Genomic DNA, 22,125 nt, shown 5'->3' with positions numbered 1-22,125 from the left:
TCTGTTCCTCTCTGTCTACTACCTAGTTTCTATTTCTATTTCTCTCTCTCTTCTTGACTTTCCACTCTCTCTCTCTACCTCTCCTTCAATGGTCACAGTAGCTACTTGAAATTCTTCCTTATTCTGTGCATTTCCCTGTCTTCTGATGACCACTTCCTGTCCTCTCGGTGCCCTCTTCATAGGAGTCTCTTTGTCCATCGTCCCTTCTTCTCTCTGCTTCTCTTCTCTGTCCCCTGGGGCCTGTGGGATACAGGCCTGTGGTCTGTGCTAAGGGGACAAGATGGGCCCAAGCTCACAAATGTACGTTTACTCCTTGAGTGTCTCCTGATGATCGCACCTGCCACATATCAAGTGATCAGAACGATGATGGCAGGGACAGAACTGTCCCCAACATTGCTGCCTTGGGGACAAAGTCATCGTATGCACACGAGTGCTTATATTTCTATCAGCTGGTTGTGAGGTGTTACCTAGTGACAGTGTGAGAAATAGTCTATCATGAATTATTAGAATGTCCTATGATATCATGACCTTGAAATGGGTCTCTCTATGCTGTTTTGTGACCACAGTGACACAGATCAGTAGTGTTCATAATGACCACATGCCTCTGTATGGAGAGTATTTGGAGAATGGCTTAGAAGATGCTATACATTTAATATACATGTATGAGATACCATATGTTTTAGAATATTATTATCAGGGTGTCAATAACACTGAATTACATACTGTGTTCCTTGCATAGAAGATTAGAAGAAACTGTCATGAACAGAATTCTCACGCAGTCTGGGCTGGGACATGGATGGGAACGTGACTTTATGCAAGTCACTACTGAACACACTGGACTAAAACAGGGGCTGACAGTGGGGGAGAGAGGAAGCCTCACTAGGGCCCAGTTCACTCTCCCGGGCCCGGTGCTGCTCCGGGCCACCCGCAGCTTCCCAGAAACCAGCCCCGTCCCCTGCTGGTGCCGGGGAGGGGCTGGGCCAGGGAACTTTCCAGAAGAGTTGAGGGCAGCCCGGAAACCTCAGCCAAAGCTGCACATCCTGCCTGCCTTTCCCACGGGCTCTGTGGCTGCCAGGTGCACGTGGCCTGCAGGGACCTGCCCGTTCAGATGCCTCCACATGTGGCCAGCCTTCCAGACCCGCTTGTCTGGTGAGTGGTCCAGTCGTGGGGCCCAGCTCTCTGGGAAGCAGATGCTGTGATCTGACACATGGTGGCTGAGGGGAAAGGTCCTTCTCAGCACGGAGCTGCCAAACAGGCACACTTTGGAGAGTCTGAGTGACACCTCCTGAGTCTGTGAGGATTTATTACATTGACAAGGACAGAATGACAGCTCCAGTCCAAGCCCTGCCACTTGGAGGATGTGTGTCCTTGGGAAAGTCACTGTGAATGGAAATAGTAATGCTTACTCTGGAGACATTATCCACCAAGGGCCAGGGATTGGGCCAAGGTGGTTGCTTTGTAAATAAATGCGATCAGTCTTAAGTACTGTGTAATTTTTATGACAATCTATTCCTCAAATAACATGTCAAGGTAGTTATAACATCTTGTTCTGTTCACCTGCTCAGAGTCATGTAAGTAATAAAGCCTTGATTCAAACCCACATCTAAGAAAGTACAAAACCCATCACACCATCCATTCCATATATATATATATATATATATATATATATAATTTATTTTAAGCTCTACAGAGTAGGGGCCACAAAGAAAATTTCAGAGAGACTGCAGAACTCAAGAATATCTCTCACATGCCTGTACACATAGAGCACAAGCTATTATTGAAGAGCAGTCTTTCAGGAAATTGTGCTGGACCTCAGAATGTGTAGAGAGTTTTCCAGACCTTGTGAATTAATAGTTTATTGCCTCTTGTGAGAGATTAATTTTTTAAAGGTCATAACAGTCATCATTGATCCTTTAAGTAATATCACATAAGCTTTATTGGATGTCAATGTGCATGTTGATTCTTTCCCTGCATAAAGTAGGTGTTATTTATCCCAGTCTGCAGATGAGACAGAGACTTAGGGAGGGTAAGTAACTTACTTGAGATTGCCTAGCTAAGAAAGAGCACAGCAAGAACTTCTAGTCTACCAGGCTCTCAAAGCCTGTGTCTTCAGCAACCTGCTCGTATTTTTGTGATTAAGGGATTAAATTCTGTCCTCATTGATCTGTCTTTCGATGCAAAAATGTGATCTTGTTATACTTCCCATTAGTTTTCTGTTCTGCACTTCCTGCTTAAAAAATACACTATTCTGAGTGCATCCAGTTACTTACACTGACTTCTAGCACCCCCTGCTGGCCACTTCAGGTATGTCATACATGTTATAGTCCTCTGTATTGTTCCTCAGGTAAGGGAAGTCTATTAACAGCAAAGACTCAGCATAGTGAGCAAAACAGCCCAGAAATACAGCAGCAGGAAACCTGTTACCAGTTGCATACTCAGTGTGCTTGGTGATTTTAGGTAAGTGTCTTCTTTTTGGAGGTTCCCCTTTTCTCCAGCCTCAAATGAGAGGATTTTCCTTAACGTTTATTCATTAATTTTGAAAGACAGAGAGAGAAACCAAGCACATTCTGTGCTGTCAGTACAGACCCTGTCGCGGGGCTCGGTCTCGGAAACCATGAGATTATGACCTGAGACGAAATCAAGAATCAGACGCCTAATCGACTGAGCTGTCCAGGCGTCCCAAGACAGAATTGTTATATGTTTGGTGTCTTATGTACCTGTGAAAACTAGAGAAAATTGCTTGTGAATAATGCATGTTCACCACTCTGTAAATGGCATACCATTCTGTGAATGCATGTCTGCCCATCTGTCTGTACACCTAGCTCACTGCCCCTCTCTGCTCCCAGCCACTGCGTTGATTCATCCACCGCCAGCGACAGGCACTGCTGTGCATACTGGCTGTCACCAGTGAGGCTGGCACCAGCACCTTAGGGTCTCTGCATGCTGGGAGTCACGCTTCCCTGGGAACATCATCCTGGGGACAATGGTTCCAGGAATCACACATACACATTCTCAATAAATACCCAATGCTATGTTATCCGACACCGAAATTTTTACCAACCTGATGGCCACCAAACAGGATCACATTGTTTCAGCAGGTTATTGCCCTGGGCTGCTGATGAGGAAGCTGAGAGTTTTTCATACCTGGCACCCACTGAGTCTGTTCCTCGGACACTTGGCCGTCCGTGCCCTTTGGGCGCAGCAGAAAGGAGGCCGGCGGCAGAGGCTACAGCACCCAGAGGAGCCAGGCTGCCCACGGCCGGGCCCACTTTTCCTGGCCGTGTGACCGGACCCGGTTCTCATTGCGCTGAATCTCAGCTTCCTCGTCTGCGAAAAGGGAAATCAGCCCACACCTCACAGGTTGGTGAAGATTAAATAATTTAATACACATGGAACACTTAGGAGAGTGTCTGGCAAATCAAGATTGTTAGTTATTATCATACTTCCTATTAACAGTAATTTATTGATACTACAAATACAAATAAAGATAAAGAAAATGATAAATTATTAAAATTACTTAAGATCGTAGTAACTAATGTTATTAATCACTTGACTTGAATGAATGTATGTCTTCTGGATATTTCTCCTTTGTGAGTTTTGGCTCATATAAATATCCTCAGCTACTCTATCATGGGTCTAAACTTTATCTAAAGTACTTTTCATTACATAAAATTTCTCTATAGTGTGCTCAAACTTCTTTTCAGCCACATACTTTGTGTACTTTAGAGTTTTGTGTATGAAAGCTTTCCCCTCTCCAGTATCGCAAAAGAATTCCATCATTTCTTGTGATCTTCAGCTTCAGATTTTAACTCCATGCTCTGGATTAGCTTTTCTGCACGTCCCTGAACTCATGGATCTCTCAGTCTCTCGTTTATTCGCTCGGTGCACCTGTACACAACATCCATCCTGCAGACTCAGAATGCAGAGGAGGTCGGTAGAGAGTGGCTCAGTTCGTGGAGAGAAGGAAGGGTAACTGACATCACTTTACACGGAATGCAATCAGAGAACCGTGGGGCTTAGGGCAGAGGAGGAACTAGTGGAGGAGGCGGGACAAGAGGGAAGGGGCGTTGCACCAGGGTGAGCAGTGTAGAGGTGCAGCGGGACGGCAACGTGGCTCAGTGCTGAGCCTCCCCTGAGGGAGCAGAAGACACGTATTGGTGAAGATGTGGAGGATGCTGACAGCCAAGCAGAGACCTGGGGATTAGATGTGAAACGCAGATATTCATCATTAGCACATGCACGTGTGTGTGTGTGTGTGTGCCTGTGTGTGTGGAGGAGGAGGAAGAGGAGAGCGAGCCGTACATCTGACATCAGGGTAAGGAAGCTAGTCCAGGGCCTGCCCGCCAACTGGGAAGAGGGGAAGCAGGGAGGTGAGGGGGGCAACAAGGATCAAGGTCTTCCTTGGCAGGGACGAGGACCATTCCTACACCGGGTAGCAGGGATGACAGTACAAGCTCGGGACTCAGGGGTTTGTCATCTGGAACATGAAGCCCAGGAGGGGGCGGTTCCGAAGAAAGGGGGAACCCTCAGGGCTGCGATAAGGGGGAATTTTGAAAGAAGTTCACTGATGCAAAGTCTCAGTAATGTGGTTCCCTGTGTGCAGTAACCAACACCTGGCAAGAGCTTGACAAATGTTTAATGAACGAACGCACATGCAGACTTGGCAGCAATAAGACGCTCCAAAGCAAACACTGTCTGGACAGCTGGGACACACACCCACCCATCGAGGATAATGTACCCCGCCCGACGCCCCAGCCGACACCCCTCTCCAGCACCCAATGCAGCAGGAAGAAAAATTAGTGAATGTGACAAAGGAACAATCAGGCAAGAAAACAAGAAAATTCCTTTCTTGGGCTTAGAGTTTAGAGAGGCGTGGTGGCATCATCAAAAGCCACAGAAATTGCTGGGTGGTCCCTGGCAGGTTTCTGCAGAGCAGAGCACAGGACACGGTTTAATGGTATTTATCCAGGGGGCGGGAGGGTAGAGGGGCATCCGCCAGGTGGCAATGTCTTACGGACAAGGAGCTCGGGCCCTGCACCGGCTTCCCAGGGCTTTCCAGTGTTATCAACATGTGTTCCCCAGGGCTAAGAGCAGCCCCACGCAGTGGATGTTGGGCCAGGTAAACACACAACTCTGACCGGGCCTATAAGCATGAGACCCCCTGAGTGTCAGACCTGAGCTCCCAGGGGACAGGGAATCTGCTGGATTCTAGGAAACTAAGAGAAGGTTTAGATATCCTTTGAAAGAGGCTCAGGGTACCTGGCCTTCCTCTCAATCTGCACAGATTTAAGCGTAGTGTCTCAGTTAGCATTCAAGCTGAACAAGTCAGCTGATGCTCCCGTAAGCAATCTTAAGAGGATAACCAAGGAGTTGCAAACTTTGTGGCCAGACTATTAGGCTTATTCCAGCACACTTTTTTCGGTTTCTGTGAGCAATGTATCCACCCTTGCTGTGTGCCCTGGGCAGTGCTGCCCTCCAGCAGCCAGGGCTCCTCCCAGGTGGCTCCACGTGCAGGATAATGAGAAAGCAGGTCTGACTGAGGCCAGGGTCAAGGATGAATAGAACCCCATGGCTGTTCTTTCTCTAGGTTTGCTGCGAGAGTATCGGTCACCGTCTTCTCTACACAGCCACCCATGTCCAATTGCATTTCTCTGAGTCCTAGGAAGACCATGGCTGTGCCACTGTGCAGGGGAATGAATGCATGATGCTCATGTCCAAGGTCTGGCACATAGTGTTGGTTAAGACAGTCAGCCGGGTTCCAGGTAAACACCGGAAGGCACCTTGGGCTCTTCTGGAAGGAGCAGTGGGGTCCCAACAAGGCAGAGCAGCCTGTGGGTAAGGCTTTGAGGTGTTCAGCCACCTGTCTCGTGTGGCCTCAAGCTCGGAGTTTCAGTTCTCTTTATACTCCCTGATCTCCCACAAGCTTTGCAGTCTCCCAGAGACTCTTTGCTGGGCCATTACCATGGACTGTGGGGTCTTGCTAGGAGTTTTCCAACAGCCTGATCATAGGCTTTGGCATGTGATGAGAGACGGCTCGGCATTCGGGGCCAGCACATGCTTTCCCAGCGGCCCAGGCCATGACCGAGCTACTGGTGGTGTTCGGGGTCCCTCAGAAGCTGTCCCAGCCGTGGCAGGAGGGGCAGGCCACGGCAGAGGCAATGTGACAGCACGGCGCACAGAGCTGTCCCTGTCCCAGGGCCCAGCTACGCTGATACACTATTAAAAATGCAAATCGGGGGGCGCCTGGGTGGCGCAGTCGGTTAAGCGTCCGACTTCAGCCAGGTCACGATCTCGCGGTCCGTGAGTTCGAGCCCCGCGTCGGGCTCTGGGCTGATGGCTCGGAGCCTGGAGCCTGTTTCTGATTCTGTGTCTCCCTCTCTCTCTGCCCCTCCCCCATTCATGCTCTGTCTCTCTCTGTCCCAAAAATAAATAAAACGTTGAAAAAAAAAATTAAAAAAAAAAAATGCAAATCGGGAGAGGGCTCGCTTGGCAATTATAAACATCACTCAGGTTTAAATGAGCGTCTGTTTGAGGTACTGGTGGGAATGCCAGTTCGGTGTCTGTTTAATAAAGACCACAGGCTTGCTCTATGTGATTCTCTGAAGGCCTCTGGAACTATTCAAAGGTCCAGGTGCCACCGGGTTTGAAAGAGAAATGTGAAAACACAAACAGTGGGCACAAACAGTGGGTAGGGCTTGCTGGGTCAAGGCCATTTGGAGTAAAACACTGCTGCAAATTCGCCAACATAGGGCCAGGGGGTGTTCTGAGGGTGCTTTGGTGGCCTCAGAACCGCAGTCAGACTGACAGAGGTGGGAAGAACCTCCATGCTAGGAACCACATGTCCCATAGAAAATCCATTCAGTGGAAAAGAAAATTCACTCCCTATCTGTAAGCGTTTCTGGAGAAGACCACTTTCCCCTGTTTCACCACCCGCCCGTTCCCCACCCCCCATTCCTGTTCATTTTTCAGTGCTTTGGAAAATGGAGGACCTTGAAGATTTCTGGAACAATCCAATCACTTGTATTTACTGTTGGTATTTTCTTCAAAGGCTCTAAACCAGGATGAAAGGACTCATTAAGCACCTGTCATTTTGGAAGGACTTGTTAAATGCATCTAGGAATGTTACAGGTGTGGGAAGAAACACAGGTGTGTGTCTGAGAAGTTGTGCCCACCCCCCAGGCTGTGCACCTGCGGAGCCAGTAAGAGTGGGGGTGGCAAGCACAAGGGGGGGTCTCAGAGGAACTGCGCCCGAAGAGGCAGCAATTATGTTTCAAGACCACTAGGTGTATTTTATTATAAGAACTAAAGTTCCAGTCTCCGCTTAAAGTTCCGGGTCCTGCATACTCCAGTGTCAGGAGTGGCTCTCTAGGACTCATCTTAAGTCGCTGCCATTTATGTGAGGAGTTATCAGCTATGCCACTGGGCAAGGACTGTTATTTTCTTGCACTAATGTAGCACTCGTGATGAACCAACCTCCCTGCAAATCAGCCGCTGGGAAAATCCTGGCTCCGTAACAGCGATTTCCCTAGTAAGAAACGTGGAGGGAATGCGCTAGGAGAACTGAAACCACACATCAGAAACACACACCAGATTCCGAAGTCTGACGATGCCTATTCCAGACCAGCCAACATTGCATACAGGATTACGCCAGCAGAAAAGAGTGAATCAAATGAAGGATTTTTGTTTGTTTGTTTTAAGAACGCTCTTCTATAAACAATGGCCCGGTGAAATGACTTTTGTATTCCGCGTGATCTCTTTGTACGTCCCTATGAACATGAACATGTCAGAAAGAAAGGTGACCGAAAGATGAGGCTGACGTGAAAGGAAACTGATGATGAAGGTCGTCAGATTTTCGGTGACACACAGACGGTCACAGCCGGCGCCTCCGAGGGGCCTCTGTCCACAAAGCTGTTATTTGTGCTGTAGTGATTGCTGGGCAGCAGGGACACCGAATGACCAGCAATGACTGGGAGGGAGAGCTCTGGGGAAGGGAGGCGGGCTATGGAGCACAACCCGGAGGAACAAGCGTATTTCCGCACAAATAACAACTCCAACAATACACTATTTCAAGCAGTGCATCCGACTGAAACAAGCTTCCCCAAACAAAGGACTCTGCGGAGGAAGTAGGGTAATTGCTGGAGATTACCAATGGTTTATTTGGAATGACACAGCACTGAAAACATAGTCGTTACACATGATTTGTGGATACAGCATACATCACCTATCTTATTTCGGGACAATCTGGGAAGATGAGTCGCATAAATATAAAGAGTTGGAAATATATAGGAGCTTTTTTTTTTTTAATATATATATAGTGTTCTTTGGGGGTGGACTTTTATGCCCCATCAGGCAGCCAATCTTAGAAAGGCAAAAGTTAACACTACATAGCTGCTCATCCCAGCTAGCTTACCTCCAGCCACCGCAGCCGGACACCTAGACAATGAGGCTCGGCTTTCTCCAAAGGGACAGCAGCTCTGACATGCTATTCGTCATGGCATCCTGAAAAAATGCACATTACAAAACACAGATACTGTCGACTGTTTTGGCAATGGGATGGCGGGTTTTGCCCGGAGGCAAAACTACAACTGTAAATGCCAGACAGAGCCAGGGCAATGCATGTATCAATGACACTCGAGAGGCAAAGAGCTCGGATGGAACGAAAGAAAGCAAAAGGCAACTATGTATATGTAGCGTTGCGCTGGGCATACACATAGATCGGGGAGAGATGGGAACTAGCGCGTGTACCTGTGTGTCCTTATACATATACAGAGAGAGAGGTGGTGGGAAAGAACACTGAAAACGTGTGCCAACAGTTTTTTAAACACCGTAAACTTGGGAGAGAGCGAGCACGTGCTCACACCTGTGCAAGGGAACAAGATAATCTCGAACTACAGGATAACTCATCACGTCTTCTGCAGGACAGCCGCTCAATACCATACACTTGGCGCAGAGAAATTAAGGTTCTGGTCTGGAGAAAGCTACTGCAGCACTGGTGGGAGGGGATCAAGTACAAGAGTCTCCACAGCTTGGACAAAGCACAAATAAACCTGTTAACCGATAACATGGGAACCAGTGAGGACCTTATCTGTAATTTACTTTTTTCTCTCACATTTTTTGTGGGTTTTTTTTTGTTTTTTTTTTCTTTTATCTTTTTTTTTTTTTCTTGCACACATGCTCCATTGATATATCTTTCCAAGCTTTGTCTGGCACCAGCCTGTAAATCATTAAGAGTGTAATAGCAAAAGTGAACGTTTTGGGTTTTCCCCGCGGGTTTAAAAACCCGATAGGCTCTTTCTACAATATTTTTGGCCCTAATCCAGGCGCCGGGTGAAGTTCTCTGGAAAGAGGCCTTTGTAGGTGGCGAGGTCTCTATATTGAAGCCAGTCTGATTCCTTCACTCCCACCAGCCAGCCTGCATCCTGCAAGACAAAGACAGGGCTTTCAAGGTCTAACAAACTACTGGAAAAATCTGCACTGCCAAGAATTAACAAAATAACTTACATGTCTATTTTATTTATTTATTTTGAGAGAGAGAGAGTGCAAATGGGGAAGGGCTGAGAGAGAGACAGAGAGACAGAGAGAGAGAGAGAGAGAGAGAGAGAATCCCAAGCAGGCTACAGGCTGTCAGCGCACAGCCCGATGTGGGGCCTGAACTCACAAACTGTGAGATCATGACCTGAGCTACAATCAAGAGTTGGATGCTTTACAGACTGGGCCACCCAGGCAGCCCCAAAATAATTTAGTGTTGTGATACTGCACCAGGATGTTACATTATACATAAACCAGTGTCTGAAAGCAGTGGGAAAGCTCGTCCCAAATAAGTTATTAGGTTAAAAAAAAAAAAAAAAAAACAAGGGGCATCTGAGTGGCTCAGTCGGTTAAGGGGTGGACTCTTGATTTCAGCTCAGGTCATGATCTCACAGTTCATGAGATCTAGCCCCACTTCTGGCTCCACACTGACAGTGTTCAGAGCCTGCATTGGATTCTCTCTCTCTCCCTCTCTCTGACCGTCCCCCACTCACGCTCACTCTCTCTCAAGATATATAACCTTAAAAATAATAATAATTATAAACATTTAAAATTATTTATTTTCTGGATCTAGTATAGCTAACTGAAAGTTGATACAAATATTATAATTTTGTATAAAGTTAACTGATGTTAATTGGATTACGACAGGAGTTCTTAAGGAAGAGGAAAGGATTAAGAATGATAGCCAGTGCAGAAAGAAAAGCACCATGTACAAACATGTCGTGCACAGGAACATTCTCTATCCTGTGGGTCACAGAGAAGAAATGACTTAAGGACCCAGGTCAGGATATAGTGCTGGCAAAGCCATGGAAGGCCTAGTATCTCATCCTGAAACTGCCTGGAAGGAAGAACTCTGTGCCCCAGCTCACATCATGTGACCCAAATAAACCACCACACATAAGGCTTATCAAATAACCGCTAGATAGGTGTTAACCTGCTATTGCCATTGTGTGTGTTGTTGCTGTGACAGCATCTCATTTTTCGAGTTTATATGAACCACAAAGCAGGTTGTTGTCATGACATGCTTGTTGGAAACATTCCTGTGTTCTTTACGAAGTATTTCTCACAAACACCTATCTTGTAGGAGCACCATCATGAACAGGAAGACGGTTAGCCACAGGAAAGTAAAGGGAGCCACTGTGTGTGGCCATTCAGCTCAGGAGACAACAGGTGATACTGGGGACGAAGGCTGCTGTTTGCCCTTGTCCTATGGCACATCAGCAGATCCCGGTTGGAAAACGCTGAGTGGAAGGAGCAGCATGAAACCTACAGACCTTATAGTGCAAAACTAGCGGGCAATGACTTGTCTTGATTATGTTAACCAATGCACGAAAGAGATCCCACTTAGGATGAAGGATGGGGAGATTCAATCCGAAGCAACTCTCAATATAGTTCAAGTACATCAGATAAAATGAGGTCTCAAAAATTAAATAAAGAGCCTGAATACATTCCCTCTTGGTGTAATCTGAGGCTATAAATTGATGCTGCTATATAGACAAGCAATATAAGCATTTAGACAGGCCAATTTTCGAAGGTGGGGAAAGAAAAAACCCGAGGAAAAGATGACTCAATAAAATACCTGATAATATCCTAGCTAGGAAGGGAAATGTCCTCTTGAAAATTATGATGTTATATATGTGAAGGGCAAAGTTATACTTAAAGTAAAAGATGATAACTAAATTTTTTCTAAACCTCCAGTAAGCATCTAAAAGGCCATATTTCCCCCCACAAGTGTCTACATTTGACTTTATTTACAATGAATGAAAAAATCTAATGGAGCCAAGTAGAGTCATGCATTTTAAAATTGTTTCAATAAAGAACAAAAGTTATGGACTGGTACAAACTCATCATCAAGATGTATGCCAATACGTATACTCTGAAACACAATTTATATAGTGAAGTGAAATATATTACCCAATATCAATCTTGAGCCGAGACAAATCGGGAAAATTAAATTTTAACTGCTTAAAATGTGTGGTGGACGAGACTTACAGTTTTGGTAACGGCCAAATAGCTTGTGTCAGACAGGTGCTTCTGCACAGAACAATTATAACCACTAGAATAACTATATATTATACAAATCTACATATGTATATGTATACATATTTGCAACTATTTATGTACAGAAATAATAAAATATGTAATATAAAAGTTTATATGATAGGATTATTACAAATCATGGGGTTGACATATATAACAACTATTTGAAGGCACTGGCACCGACCAAAAAAGCAGGCCAAAAATGGAGAATATTTAACCTTTGAAAGTAGGAAATTGCACTGGGTGAGATCTCTGCCAATACAGCACCCCACCCCCGCGCCCGAGGATTAGCCTCAGCCTGTGTGACGCAGAGCATTCAAAGGAAGAGTGGAGGGCTTCCAGAGGAACTATATTTCTATGGGGAATATCTTGAAAAGAGGAGATCAACAGAGGCGGGTTCCCAAGCATGCAGAGAAATTCCCCTGAAATCCTGAGCAGCCCCCACAGGTTGCGAATATACAAGGGGTCCCCCAAGGAGAAAGCAACACAGGGAGGCAGAAAAACTGAAGAGAAGTTTCAGCACTGCCCATGGAGGGGAGACAGAGTTTAGAGTTTAAATCCCACCAAGTTAGGGAGCCTGGTGAATCCTTCAGGTTTTCCACTCAAATTTCAGAAGGGCCATTCTCAGAAGTAAAAGATGTCTTAGGACTAAGAGTTCATCCTCAAAGAAAGGCAAAATTGAAACAGACCCACCCTAACAAAGCATAAGACAAACTTCCATGAATTCAAGCTAATTATCCAGTTACCTCCATGTCTGCTAGAGGAAAAAGAAACAAGCTTCAGAGACAGAAAACAGAATCCACACTCTACAATGTGTCCAGTATCAATAAAAAGAAAAAAATTGCTGGAGGGGCGCCCGGGTGGCTCAGTTGGTTAAGTATCTGACTTTGGCTCACGTTATGATCTCGTGGTTCTCGAGTTTGAGCCTCGTGTCAGTCTCTGTGCTGACAGCTCAGAGCCTGGAGCTTGCTTCAGATTCTGTGTCTCCCTTTCTCTCTGCCCCTCCCCTGTTCGTAATCTCTCTCTCTCTGTCTCTCTCTCTCAAAAATATATAAATGTTAAAAAGAAACTTAAAAAAATTACTAGATATGAGAATAAAAAGGAAAATATCCCCTGAAGATAAAAGGCAATCGATAGAAGTGTGTGCTGAGATGGTCTAGCTTTTGGAATTAGCAGTAAGAAGTTAACACAGCTATTATAAAATATGTGCATGTGCTTACACTGGAAGATAGCAATAATGAAAGAATAGATGGGAAATCTCAGGAAGGAAATAGCAACTAAATACAAAACCAACACCAACATTATAGAACTGTGTTAAGTACAGCATCTGAAATGAAAAAGTCACTGGATAAGCTAAACAACAAATTCAAAGTAGCAGAAGAAAAGGTCACTGTACTTGAAGACAAATCAGTAGAAATTATCCAACCTGAGTACCAGAAAGAATTACATATTGAACAAAAAAGGACAGTCTTAGACATCAAGAAGTCCAACAGATGTATAATTAGGGACTCCAAAAAAGAGGAGAAAGAGAATGAGGCAGGAGAAGAATTTAAGAAATATTAGCTGAAAGTCTTCCAAATGTAATGGAAAACATCAGGCTACAAATCTAAGCAGCTCAGGGAATCCCAAGCATGAAAACTACAAAACAAATAAAAACAACAAAACAAACAAGCCCTAAGCACATTACATTGAACTGATGAAAACCAAAGATACAGAGAAATTCTTAAAAGCAGTTAGGGAAAAAGTCACAGTGTATATATATACCCAGAAACAATGCTAAACAAATGGCAGCTGATTTCTAGTCATAAATAGCAATAAAACAGAGAACACGGAGCAGTATCTTTAAAAAGTTGAAAGAAAAAAGTCAACTCAAAATTCTTTCTCTTGGGAAAATATCTTAAAAATTTTTTTTTCAACGTTTATTTATTTTTGGGACAGAGAGAGACAGAGCATGAATGGGGGAGGGGGCAGAGAGAGAGAGACACAGAATCGGAAACAGGCTCCAGGCTCTGAGCCATCAGCCCAGAGCCTGACGCGGGGCTCGAACTCACGGACCGTGAGATCGTGACCTGGCTGAAGTCGGACGCTTAACCGACTGCGCCACCCAGGCGCCCCGGAAAATATCTTTAAAAATGAAGACGAAAGAAAGACATTTTCAGATAAACAGAAACTGAGAGTATACACTGCCAACAGATTAGCCTCGTAGGAATTGGTGAAGAAAATTTTTCAGGCAGGGGCACCTGGCTAGCTCAGTCTGTGGAGCATGTGACTCTTGAACTTGGGGTTGTGAGTTCGAACCCCAGGTTGGGTGTAGAGATTACTTAAACATAAAATCTTTTTTTAAAAAAAGAAAGAAAAAGAAAAAGTGCACTGAAAAAGAATATTAAAAAAAAAGAATAAAAAGAAAAGAAAACTTTCAGGCAGAAAAGAAGTGAGACTGGATGGAAACTCATCTATTAGAAGAACCAGAAAGAGCAGAGAAAATGGTGAACATGTTGGTAGATGTAAGATTAGCTTTTTACTCTTAATCTTTTTAAAAGATAACTTATGGTTAATGCAAAAAAAAATTAGCTTATATAATGTTTTTTTTTAACGATTTTGAGATATGTAGACACTTTTGCCTGATGGTAATTAATGCTTTGCCACTTTTTGCCTTGAAGATTGTATCTGAGGTTTTAACTATTTTATTGATCCTTTCAAACAACTAACTTTTGGATTTATTAGTTTTCTCCATTGTGTGTCTTTTTATTGCATTCATCTGTGAATTTATTTTTATTATTTCTGTCCTTCCCTGTGCTTTGTACTTAATTTGATCTTTTTTATCCTCTTGGGCTGAAAATTTAGAAATTGATGGTCACTAGGAAATATTTTTCTAATTTACACTGTGACTTATGTGGTCCAAGGATTATTCAGAAGTATATATATATATATATATATATATATATATATACACTTAATATTTAGAGCTTTTAAAGCTGTATTGTTACTATTCATATCTAATTTAATCTTATTATGGTCAAGACTTTGACCCAGCACCTGTTCTATCTTGGAAAGTGTATTATCAAGAGAAAGAACAAAATGTGGGGCTTGGGAAGCCTTGACCTCTAAAGTAGCAACTTTATTTTGGGGGGTAAAAGGCTCAGAAACCTCCTTGAGAATATGATGGAAATTATAGCTCTTCTCTCCAGAAAAAACATGTTCAATAGGCACATGTATACATTTTGGATGCTATTTAAGGGTTCACAAATCCTACGAATAAGAACAAAATGGAATTCTTGGCACCTTCACATCAGAACACTATGTTCAAAGGTGATTTTTTTAAGAGTCTTTTAAAATTGAGGTATAAATACTAGGTAATGCAAACATCATTTGAATGTACAGTTTAGTTTTGACAAATGCATACACACGTGTAATCCACACCCCTATTCAGACAGAAAATATTTCCATCCCTAGAAAGCTCCCCCATGTTCTCTCCTGGCCAATCTCCCCATCCCCAGAGGCAACTACTTTTGAGGGAGATTTTTAGTGCACGTGGATAGGGGCCACATTTCCTAAACACTGTTTTTTCAGAGACAACATCCCTAGAAAGCAGATGCAAAATAAGAAATGGTCATCTATTTGTATCAAAAAGAAACAATATAACACCATCCCCAAAAGAGGTGTCCTAAAAAGCTTCCGTTAGCCATGTCCTATACTCATAAGCCCTAAGCGCCCTGTAGCACCTCAGGAAATAGAAATGTCTTCAGGAAGTCACTGCGTCCAAGAGACCCTCAGAAAAAAACCCAACATAGCCCGTAGGACCTTTCAATTTCACTCTTTACCTGGTCAGCTTCTGAATCTGAGGGGACCACCAATACCACGTCACCCCTTTGTAAGGTAAGTTCATCAGAATTTGCTGCCTCAAAGTCGTGCAGTGTTTCCACCTGCAAAAGATTTTAGAAGAATTTACTAATTTTATTTTTTTAACATTTATTTATTTTTGAGAGAGAGAGAGAGAGAGAGAGAGAGAGAGAGAGAGAGCGAGCATGAGCGGGGCAGGGGCAGAGAGAGAGGGAGACACAGACTCCCAAGCAGGCTCCAGGCTCTGAGCTGTCAGCACAGAGCCCAATGAGGGGCTTGAACCCACAGACCATGAGATCATGACCTGAGCCAAAGTCGGACACTTAACCGACTGAGTCACCCAGGTGCCCTGAATTTACTAATTTTAAAAAGAAAGGAAGTGTAACATTGAAGTCTCTCAGCCAGATGAGCAACAGGTACTTGTAGAAGCCTCTCCAACCCGGATAAAAAAGACAGTGATTCTAACATACCTCAAGGGAGAAGACCTCTAAACAGAGAAAGAAGTCCTGTTTACTTAAAACATCCAATTCTTGAAGACTGATACTGAGGCAGTTTGGATATACATTTAGTAACACAATACCTTCTGCAAGAGTTGAAACATAGTGCTTTTGTTAAATTTCAATTCATCATATTTTTATTAGAGATTTACATTTTATTATCACTAATGCTTTATTATTGTTCATTTTTAAACTTGAACTAAAAAATGCCTAGTTGGAAGTGCTCTAACCTCACTTCTGTCATGTAATTAAGGATTGGAAAAATCATCACTTCCCATGTTATATGGGAAGTACTATTTAATTAAACGCAGGGATCAGTTCCTGTATAAACTTCCTTCCCTAGCTTACCTTTGAAACCATGCCAATCTGTTTCTTTTCTTTCATTTTTTTTTTAAACTGAAACATAGGGGCACCTGGGTGGCTCAGTTGGTTAAGTGTCTGGCTTCAGCTCAGATCATGACCTCATAGTTTGTGGGTTTGAGCCCCGCGATGGGCTCTGTGCTGACAGCCCAGAGCCTGGAACCTGCTTTGGATTCTGTGTCTCCCTCTCTCTCTGCCCCTCCCCCGCTCACTCTCTGTCTCTCAAAAATAAATAAAAACGTTAAACCCAAACTGAAATCTATTTGGGGTGCCTGACTGGCTCAGTCGGAAGACCACGTGACTCTTGAGCTTGAGGTCATGAGTTTGAGCCCCAAAGTGGGTGTAAAGATTACTTAAGTAAAAAAGTAAAATTTAAAAATTGAAATATAATCATAAATAAATAAATAAATGTTGAAATATATTTGACAAGTAATATGCAAATTCAAGGTGTACAACATGCTAATTTGACACATTTATATACCCTAATATGATGCCACTGTAGCACCTCTATCATGTTGTGTAATTACCATTTCTTTCTACTGGTTGGAATAATTAACATCTAGTCTCTGAGCAAGTTTGATGATTATAATACAATATTGTTGTCTGTATTCACCATGCTGTGCATTAGATCTCTAGGGCTTAGCTTCTACTCATTGGAAGTTTATACCCTTAAACAACACCTGTCCTCTCTCCCTACCCCCTCTCTTTCCCCTTTTTTGGAAAGATTTATTCAAAATTTGATTATAAAAATTTTTTTAAAAACCAAAGTAGGAAGAAGAGTATAATGACCCACATATTCCTCACCAGCTTGAACAACTATTCAGTCATGGACGGGTGTATTTCTCCCATGTCCCTCCCCTTAGCCCTAACCCCCTGAGGTTAAGGGATTGGCTGTACTCTGCATACAGAATGATAAAATGTCAGAGCTGGAAATGAGGATCTTATTCTCAAAGTCACTTTGCTGCTGAGAAAGAGAAGCGCAGAGAGAGGAGTGATGTTCCTCGGGCTGCTGCAGTTAGTGAGGGGAGTGGGGGTGGCCCCAGGGAGGCTGGCTTTGCAGGGAATCCCCCTCCTTGACTTCCTGTGCTCTGCTTACCACACAGCGGACACCCGCCCTCACTAAGCACACGTTTAATTGCTCCTCTGCGTGATTCATTCATAAATCCACTCCACCCGCCCCGCCACCATCTGAGGTAGCAAGGGGACAGGTCTCTAATGAGCAGAGAGAGAAAAAAAAGATGACTAGGGGCACCTGGGTGGCTCAGTTGGTTAAGTGTCCAACTTTGGCTCAGGTCATGATCTCATGGCTCATGGGTTCGAGCCCCGCATCTGTGCTGTTAGGACAGAACCCACTTTGGATCCTCTGTCTCCCTCTCTCCCTGCCCCTCCCCTGCTTGCATGCACACACTCTCTCAAGAATAAACATTTAAAAAAAGAAAAAAGATGACTATTCCTCTCCACTCCCGCCCTCACAAACACACTTAAATTTAACAATTGTGAAAGAAAAAGAGCTGAGTTTTGAAACGTAAATTCATATTATGGAACTGAAAATTCCCACCTATATTCTATTAAGGAGGATTAACTGCCTTTGACACTTAGCTTAAGCCAGTGTTTTCAGGTATTTACTGAAAACAGGTTTTGGGTAAGGCCCCTTCCCTTTATGAAAGCTCTAAGTAGCCTTTTTTTTTTTTTTTCAAAAAATTTTAAATGCTTATTTACTTTTTAAGAGATGGAGAGACAGAGTGTCAGTGGGGAAGGGGAAGAGAGAGAGGGAGACACAGAACCAGAAGCAGGCTCCAGGCTCTGAGCTGTCAGCACAGAGCCTGATATGGGGCTGGAACTCACGAACTGCGAGATCATGACCTGAGCCGAAGTTGGACACTTAACCGACTGAGCCACCCAGGCGCCCCTCTAAGTAGCTATTTGATGGTGTCTCCGAACATAACCTCCATCCCATTGATTTGAACCTTTCTTCCCTCCAGTGCAGAAAAAGAATACATATTGCAAAAGGCAAAAGTAAACAGCCAAAAATCAAAGTTTCCAGCAAAAGGGCCTCAAAGCAGAGGAAGGACAACTGGCCACCAGACCTTGTAGAGGAAGCCGGGAGGCACTTCCTGAGACAACTGGCTTGCGGCTGGAGCGGAAGGCACGGGCTGGGAGTCCTCACCCGCCCTGGGCTCTGCGGCCAGCTCTGGCGGCTCGCTGGCGGAAGCCGCGGCCATGGGGGTCTCCTTGGTCTCTGCCACCTCAGCTGCTTCGTGTTCTTCCCCTTCATTGTTGGAGGCGGGCTCTATGACGACTGAAGGGATGACCTTCTCCTGCGGGAAGAAAAATGTGATGGTGCCGAGCAGAGGCTGGGAGCGAAGAAAAGACTTGTGCACTGCTTCCATCCCTGGCATACCCTCCATGGCTCCCACTTTCCCCACATCCTCTATTCAACAAAGTGCCTGCTGTTCCCCAAAACTGGCCCAAACCTTGCAGGACCTTCCTCCTGACATGGCCTCCTTTCTATCTCTCCTGAGACAGAAACTCTTGGCAGGATTAATTTCTGGACCCCTGAGCAGTCAGGCAGTTTGCTGAGAAGTGGGGTTTCTGTGGAAATTGGGAAGGGGGTAGGAGACTGCAGGGAGGGAAGGGGAGTCATGTCAGGGCGGGGAGACAATCCTGAAAGAGAATGTAGTAGGGTTCCAGGAATGGCCTCGTTTTTGCCATGGTCCACTCCTGTCCCACTGAATACTAACACTGTTTTTTTTTTAAATGTTTATTTATTTATTTTGAGAGAGGGAGGAGGGGCAGAGAAAGAGGGGGAGAGGGAGAATTCCAAGCAGGGTTCTGCACCGTCAACGTGGAGCCCGATGTGGCGCTCGAACCCACAAACTGTGAGATCATGACCTGAACTGAAACCAAGAGCCGGATGCTGAAGCTAATGAGCCACCCCGGTGCCCCCTAACACTGTTTGGAGGGGACATATAACCTCCTGTGATCACTTTTCTCCCAGGGTCCCGCGGGACTCCTGAACAGCCTGCAGCCATATTGCAGTTTGGAGAAAATCTGCCTCTGCTTTGCTAGTTGATTATCGTCAGAGCCCACACTGCAGTTATAGCTGGAGGGCGCTAATCCCCCCCCCCCCCACCCCACTACCACTCCGAGGACTCTACTCTCCGGGGGTAAAGCACCAGAGGATCAAGACCCCCCTTGTATTCTGCAACAAAGATGAGCAAGAAGAGGAATTTGACTAGCATAATGGAAGTCTTGGAGATGTTTACTGCCTTTCTGGTCAAGTTCTACATTCCCTCCGATATCAGTGGGCGCTCCCGTTATTTTGGGAGAAATAGCCCAGTTATTATTTGGAGAAAAGAATACACTCTTTCAACAAGTGTAACCATGGAATACAAACACACTTCTGGCACTGTGACAAGAAAACCTGGTGAACAAATGGAACGTATTTTGAGGCATTTCTCCAGATACCAGTACTCCCCGCTGTTTTTCTAGCGGGATCAAAGGGATCACTTGGTTTCAAGCTTTGAGTAACCCTGGAGAAGATTCGGGACAGATTTCTCCTGAGTAAACTCATCAGGACAAAGGAAAGCAGAACACTGAGAGCCCTTTTCACTGTTACCTCCTGGAATCTAGAAGAACCAAACGTGGGGTTTAGAAGACCTTCCCCCCCCGCCCCACCCCCATCGTGAAATATGGATTTGTTGACTTTGAACACTTCTCTGAAGAAGCCAAGACCTGAGGCCAATCGGGCAAGTTCATGTATGTATTTAATGACCTGCTGTCTTTTGTCCTTTTGAATGTGCAAATGAGGGGCGGGGGTTGGTGAAAGGAGCCTAATGGTGAATTTGGGGGCACTCTAATAATAAAAATAATCCCTACATACTACTAAGAATGATATGATTTAACTACTAATGTTGGGTTCTCACTGGGTGCCTGCCACCGGGCTAAGCGCTCACTGTACAGCCATTTTCTCACGTAATCCATGCCACAGCCCCATTATTCTGTCACATTCTCTCCCTCCTCCCTCCACCTCACTTTTTCATGGTCTATGCTTCCTTCTTTTTCTCCATCACCAGGGGGGCCTGCGTGAAATCTCACAATGCTGACATCGAGAGAATGCCAGGACCATTCTTTCTGAGAAGATTATATATATACACATATAAATATATAGATAACAACAAAAATATAAATAACACATATAAAATGAATTTAAAATTTTGAACATATATGAAGTTATATGATGATATATATCATATATTAACATAGATAAAATTCTATTTTGTGACGTGGGGCACCACACAATGGCCATAGACCTATTCTGCACCCAAAGGGGAGATCAGCACTCCCCAGGAAACAATATTTCAACTGGCACCACCTGCCCGGAGCCTCCATTTCACTGGGACACTCACCTGAGGTGCTGCTACTTCGGACTCTTCGGGTTGAGATCTGTCACCATCCACGGCCTGTGCGGTATCCGCGTCGGTCCGGGCCTCCTCTACACCTGGTCCTTCCCCAGTGGGAAGAGCTGCCTTCTCCATCTCTGCCTCCTCCACCGGGGCCTCCTCAGCAGCCGAAACCAAGGTTGCAACAGTCACATCAGCATCCGTCCCAGGCACGACCTGCAAACCGGGAACCGGACAGGTTGTGTCTGTACCTCCATGGGACTCAACAAGAGTCAGACTCGGCCCTTCCACTTCCATCCCCTCTCCTGAGGCTCATCGGATGTCGAAGTTCTCTGTGACGTACCGAAGCCCAGGATTCAGGCATGGTGGGGCCCGCCCTCCGTCCATCAGAGCTGACCTCTCTTCCATGGGAACAAAAGGCACGGCACAGGGAACAACGGCCAATGGGAGTGTGATGGCACTGTTGGGTGCCGATGGTGGGTACACTTACGGTGAGCAGAGCAGAATGCACAGACTTGTCAAATCACTACGCTGTACACATGAAACTAATGTAACCTGCTGTGTCATCTACACTTCATTTAAAAATAACGGAAAATGACGACCCTTCTTCCTGAGCCCCCAACGATGCCACATTCCCCAGCTTCCCTTGCACTTCACGGCAAATGGAATTTGAATGAACGTGATGTATGTCATTCCTGAGACATGGCTTTTAAGGGTGGGTGGTCCCCTTCCCCAGGTATTTCTATTTTTGTCGCCTGAAAGTGGATGGTGGCAAAGCCCTAGAAGATATCTGAGTCACAAAATGGAAGGGGACCGACCCCAAAACCCGGATCAGGGAAGAAAGCTACATTAAGAAAAGCATCCTCACCATGCAAAGTCAGAATTTAGAAAAACTGCATTTCAGTATAAACTCTAAAATCTTCGTGGGTAAGGTCCCAGAAGCTAAATCGCAATCGTGAAAAAAATATATTGGGGAGTTTTCTCAATGGGACTTCCTGGGAATGAAGGGGAAAAAATTTTTGTTATAAAATATGCATTGTAATCAAAAATCAAATCAAATTTGGGGTCCTTTAATATGAGAAGTCAACTAGAAAAGACGTTAAAAAAATTCTTTTGGGAGGGCTGGGTGGCTCAGTCAGTTAAGCTTCTGACTTCAGCTCAGGTCACGATCTCATGGTTCATGAGTTCGAGCTCCGCATAGGGCTCTGTTCTGACAGTTTAGACTGGAACCTGCTTTGGATTCTGTGTCTCCCTCTCTCTCTGCTCCTTCCCTGCTCACACTCTCTCCCTCAAAAATAAATAAACATTAAAAAATATTATTTCTAAGGTTGGACATAGTCAAAGAAGAGCTTTAAGTAGCATTTAAAACTTGCAAAAATTAAATAAAATGCAATCAGAAGTTTTATTTTTGAACAGATTGGTTATAGAGCACACATCTAAGACTCTAACATCAGTTT

The 22,125-nt window shown here is 44.6% G+C and overlaps 1 protein-coding gene across 2 annotated transcripts in view; it reads right to left on the bottom strand.

Annotated features, from left to right (window-relative positions):
• Nucleotides 1-8,143: 8,143 nt before the first annotated feature.
• The window catches only part of AMPH (amphiphysin), a 250,025-nt gene continuing 236,043 nt past the window's right edge, over nucleotides 8,144-22,125 (bottom strand). For both annotated transcript variants that reach the window (XM_047851074.1, XM_047851075.1), the window contains 4 exons: nucleotides 20,675-20,884; nucleotides 18,353-18,583; nucleotides 15,390-15,491; nucleotides 8,144-9,419 (listed from right to left, as the gene is read on the bottom strand). In XM_047851074.1, coding sequence (XP_047707030.1) covers nucleotides 9,312-9,419; nucleotides 15,390-15,491; nucleotides 18,353-18,583; nucleotides 20,675-20,884 — 651 coding nt within the window. In that variant the 3' untranslated portion in view covers nucleotides 8,144-9,311. The remainder of the gene's footprint in view (nucleotides 9,420-15,389; nucleotides 15,492-18,352; nucleotides 18,584-20,674; nucleotides 20,885-22,125) is intronic.

Source organism: Prionailurus viverrinus, chromosome A2 (assembly GCF_022837055.1).
Source record: "Prionailurus viverrinus isolate Anna chromosome A2, UM_Priviv_1.0, whole genome shotgun sequence".
Classification (NCBI taxonomy): Eukaryota; Metazoa; Chordata; class Mammalia; order Carnivora; family Felidae; genus Prionailurus; species Prionailurus viverrinus.
This window is presented reverse-complemented; position numbering and strand designations above follow the sequence as displayed.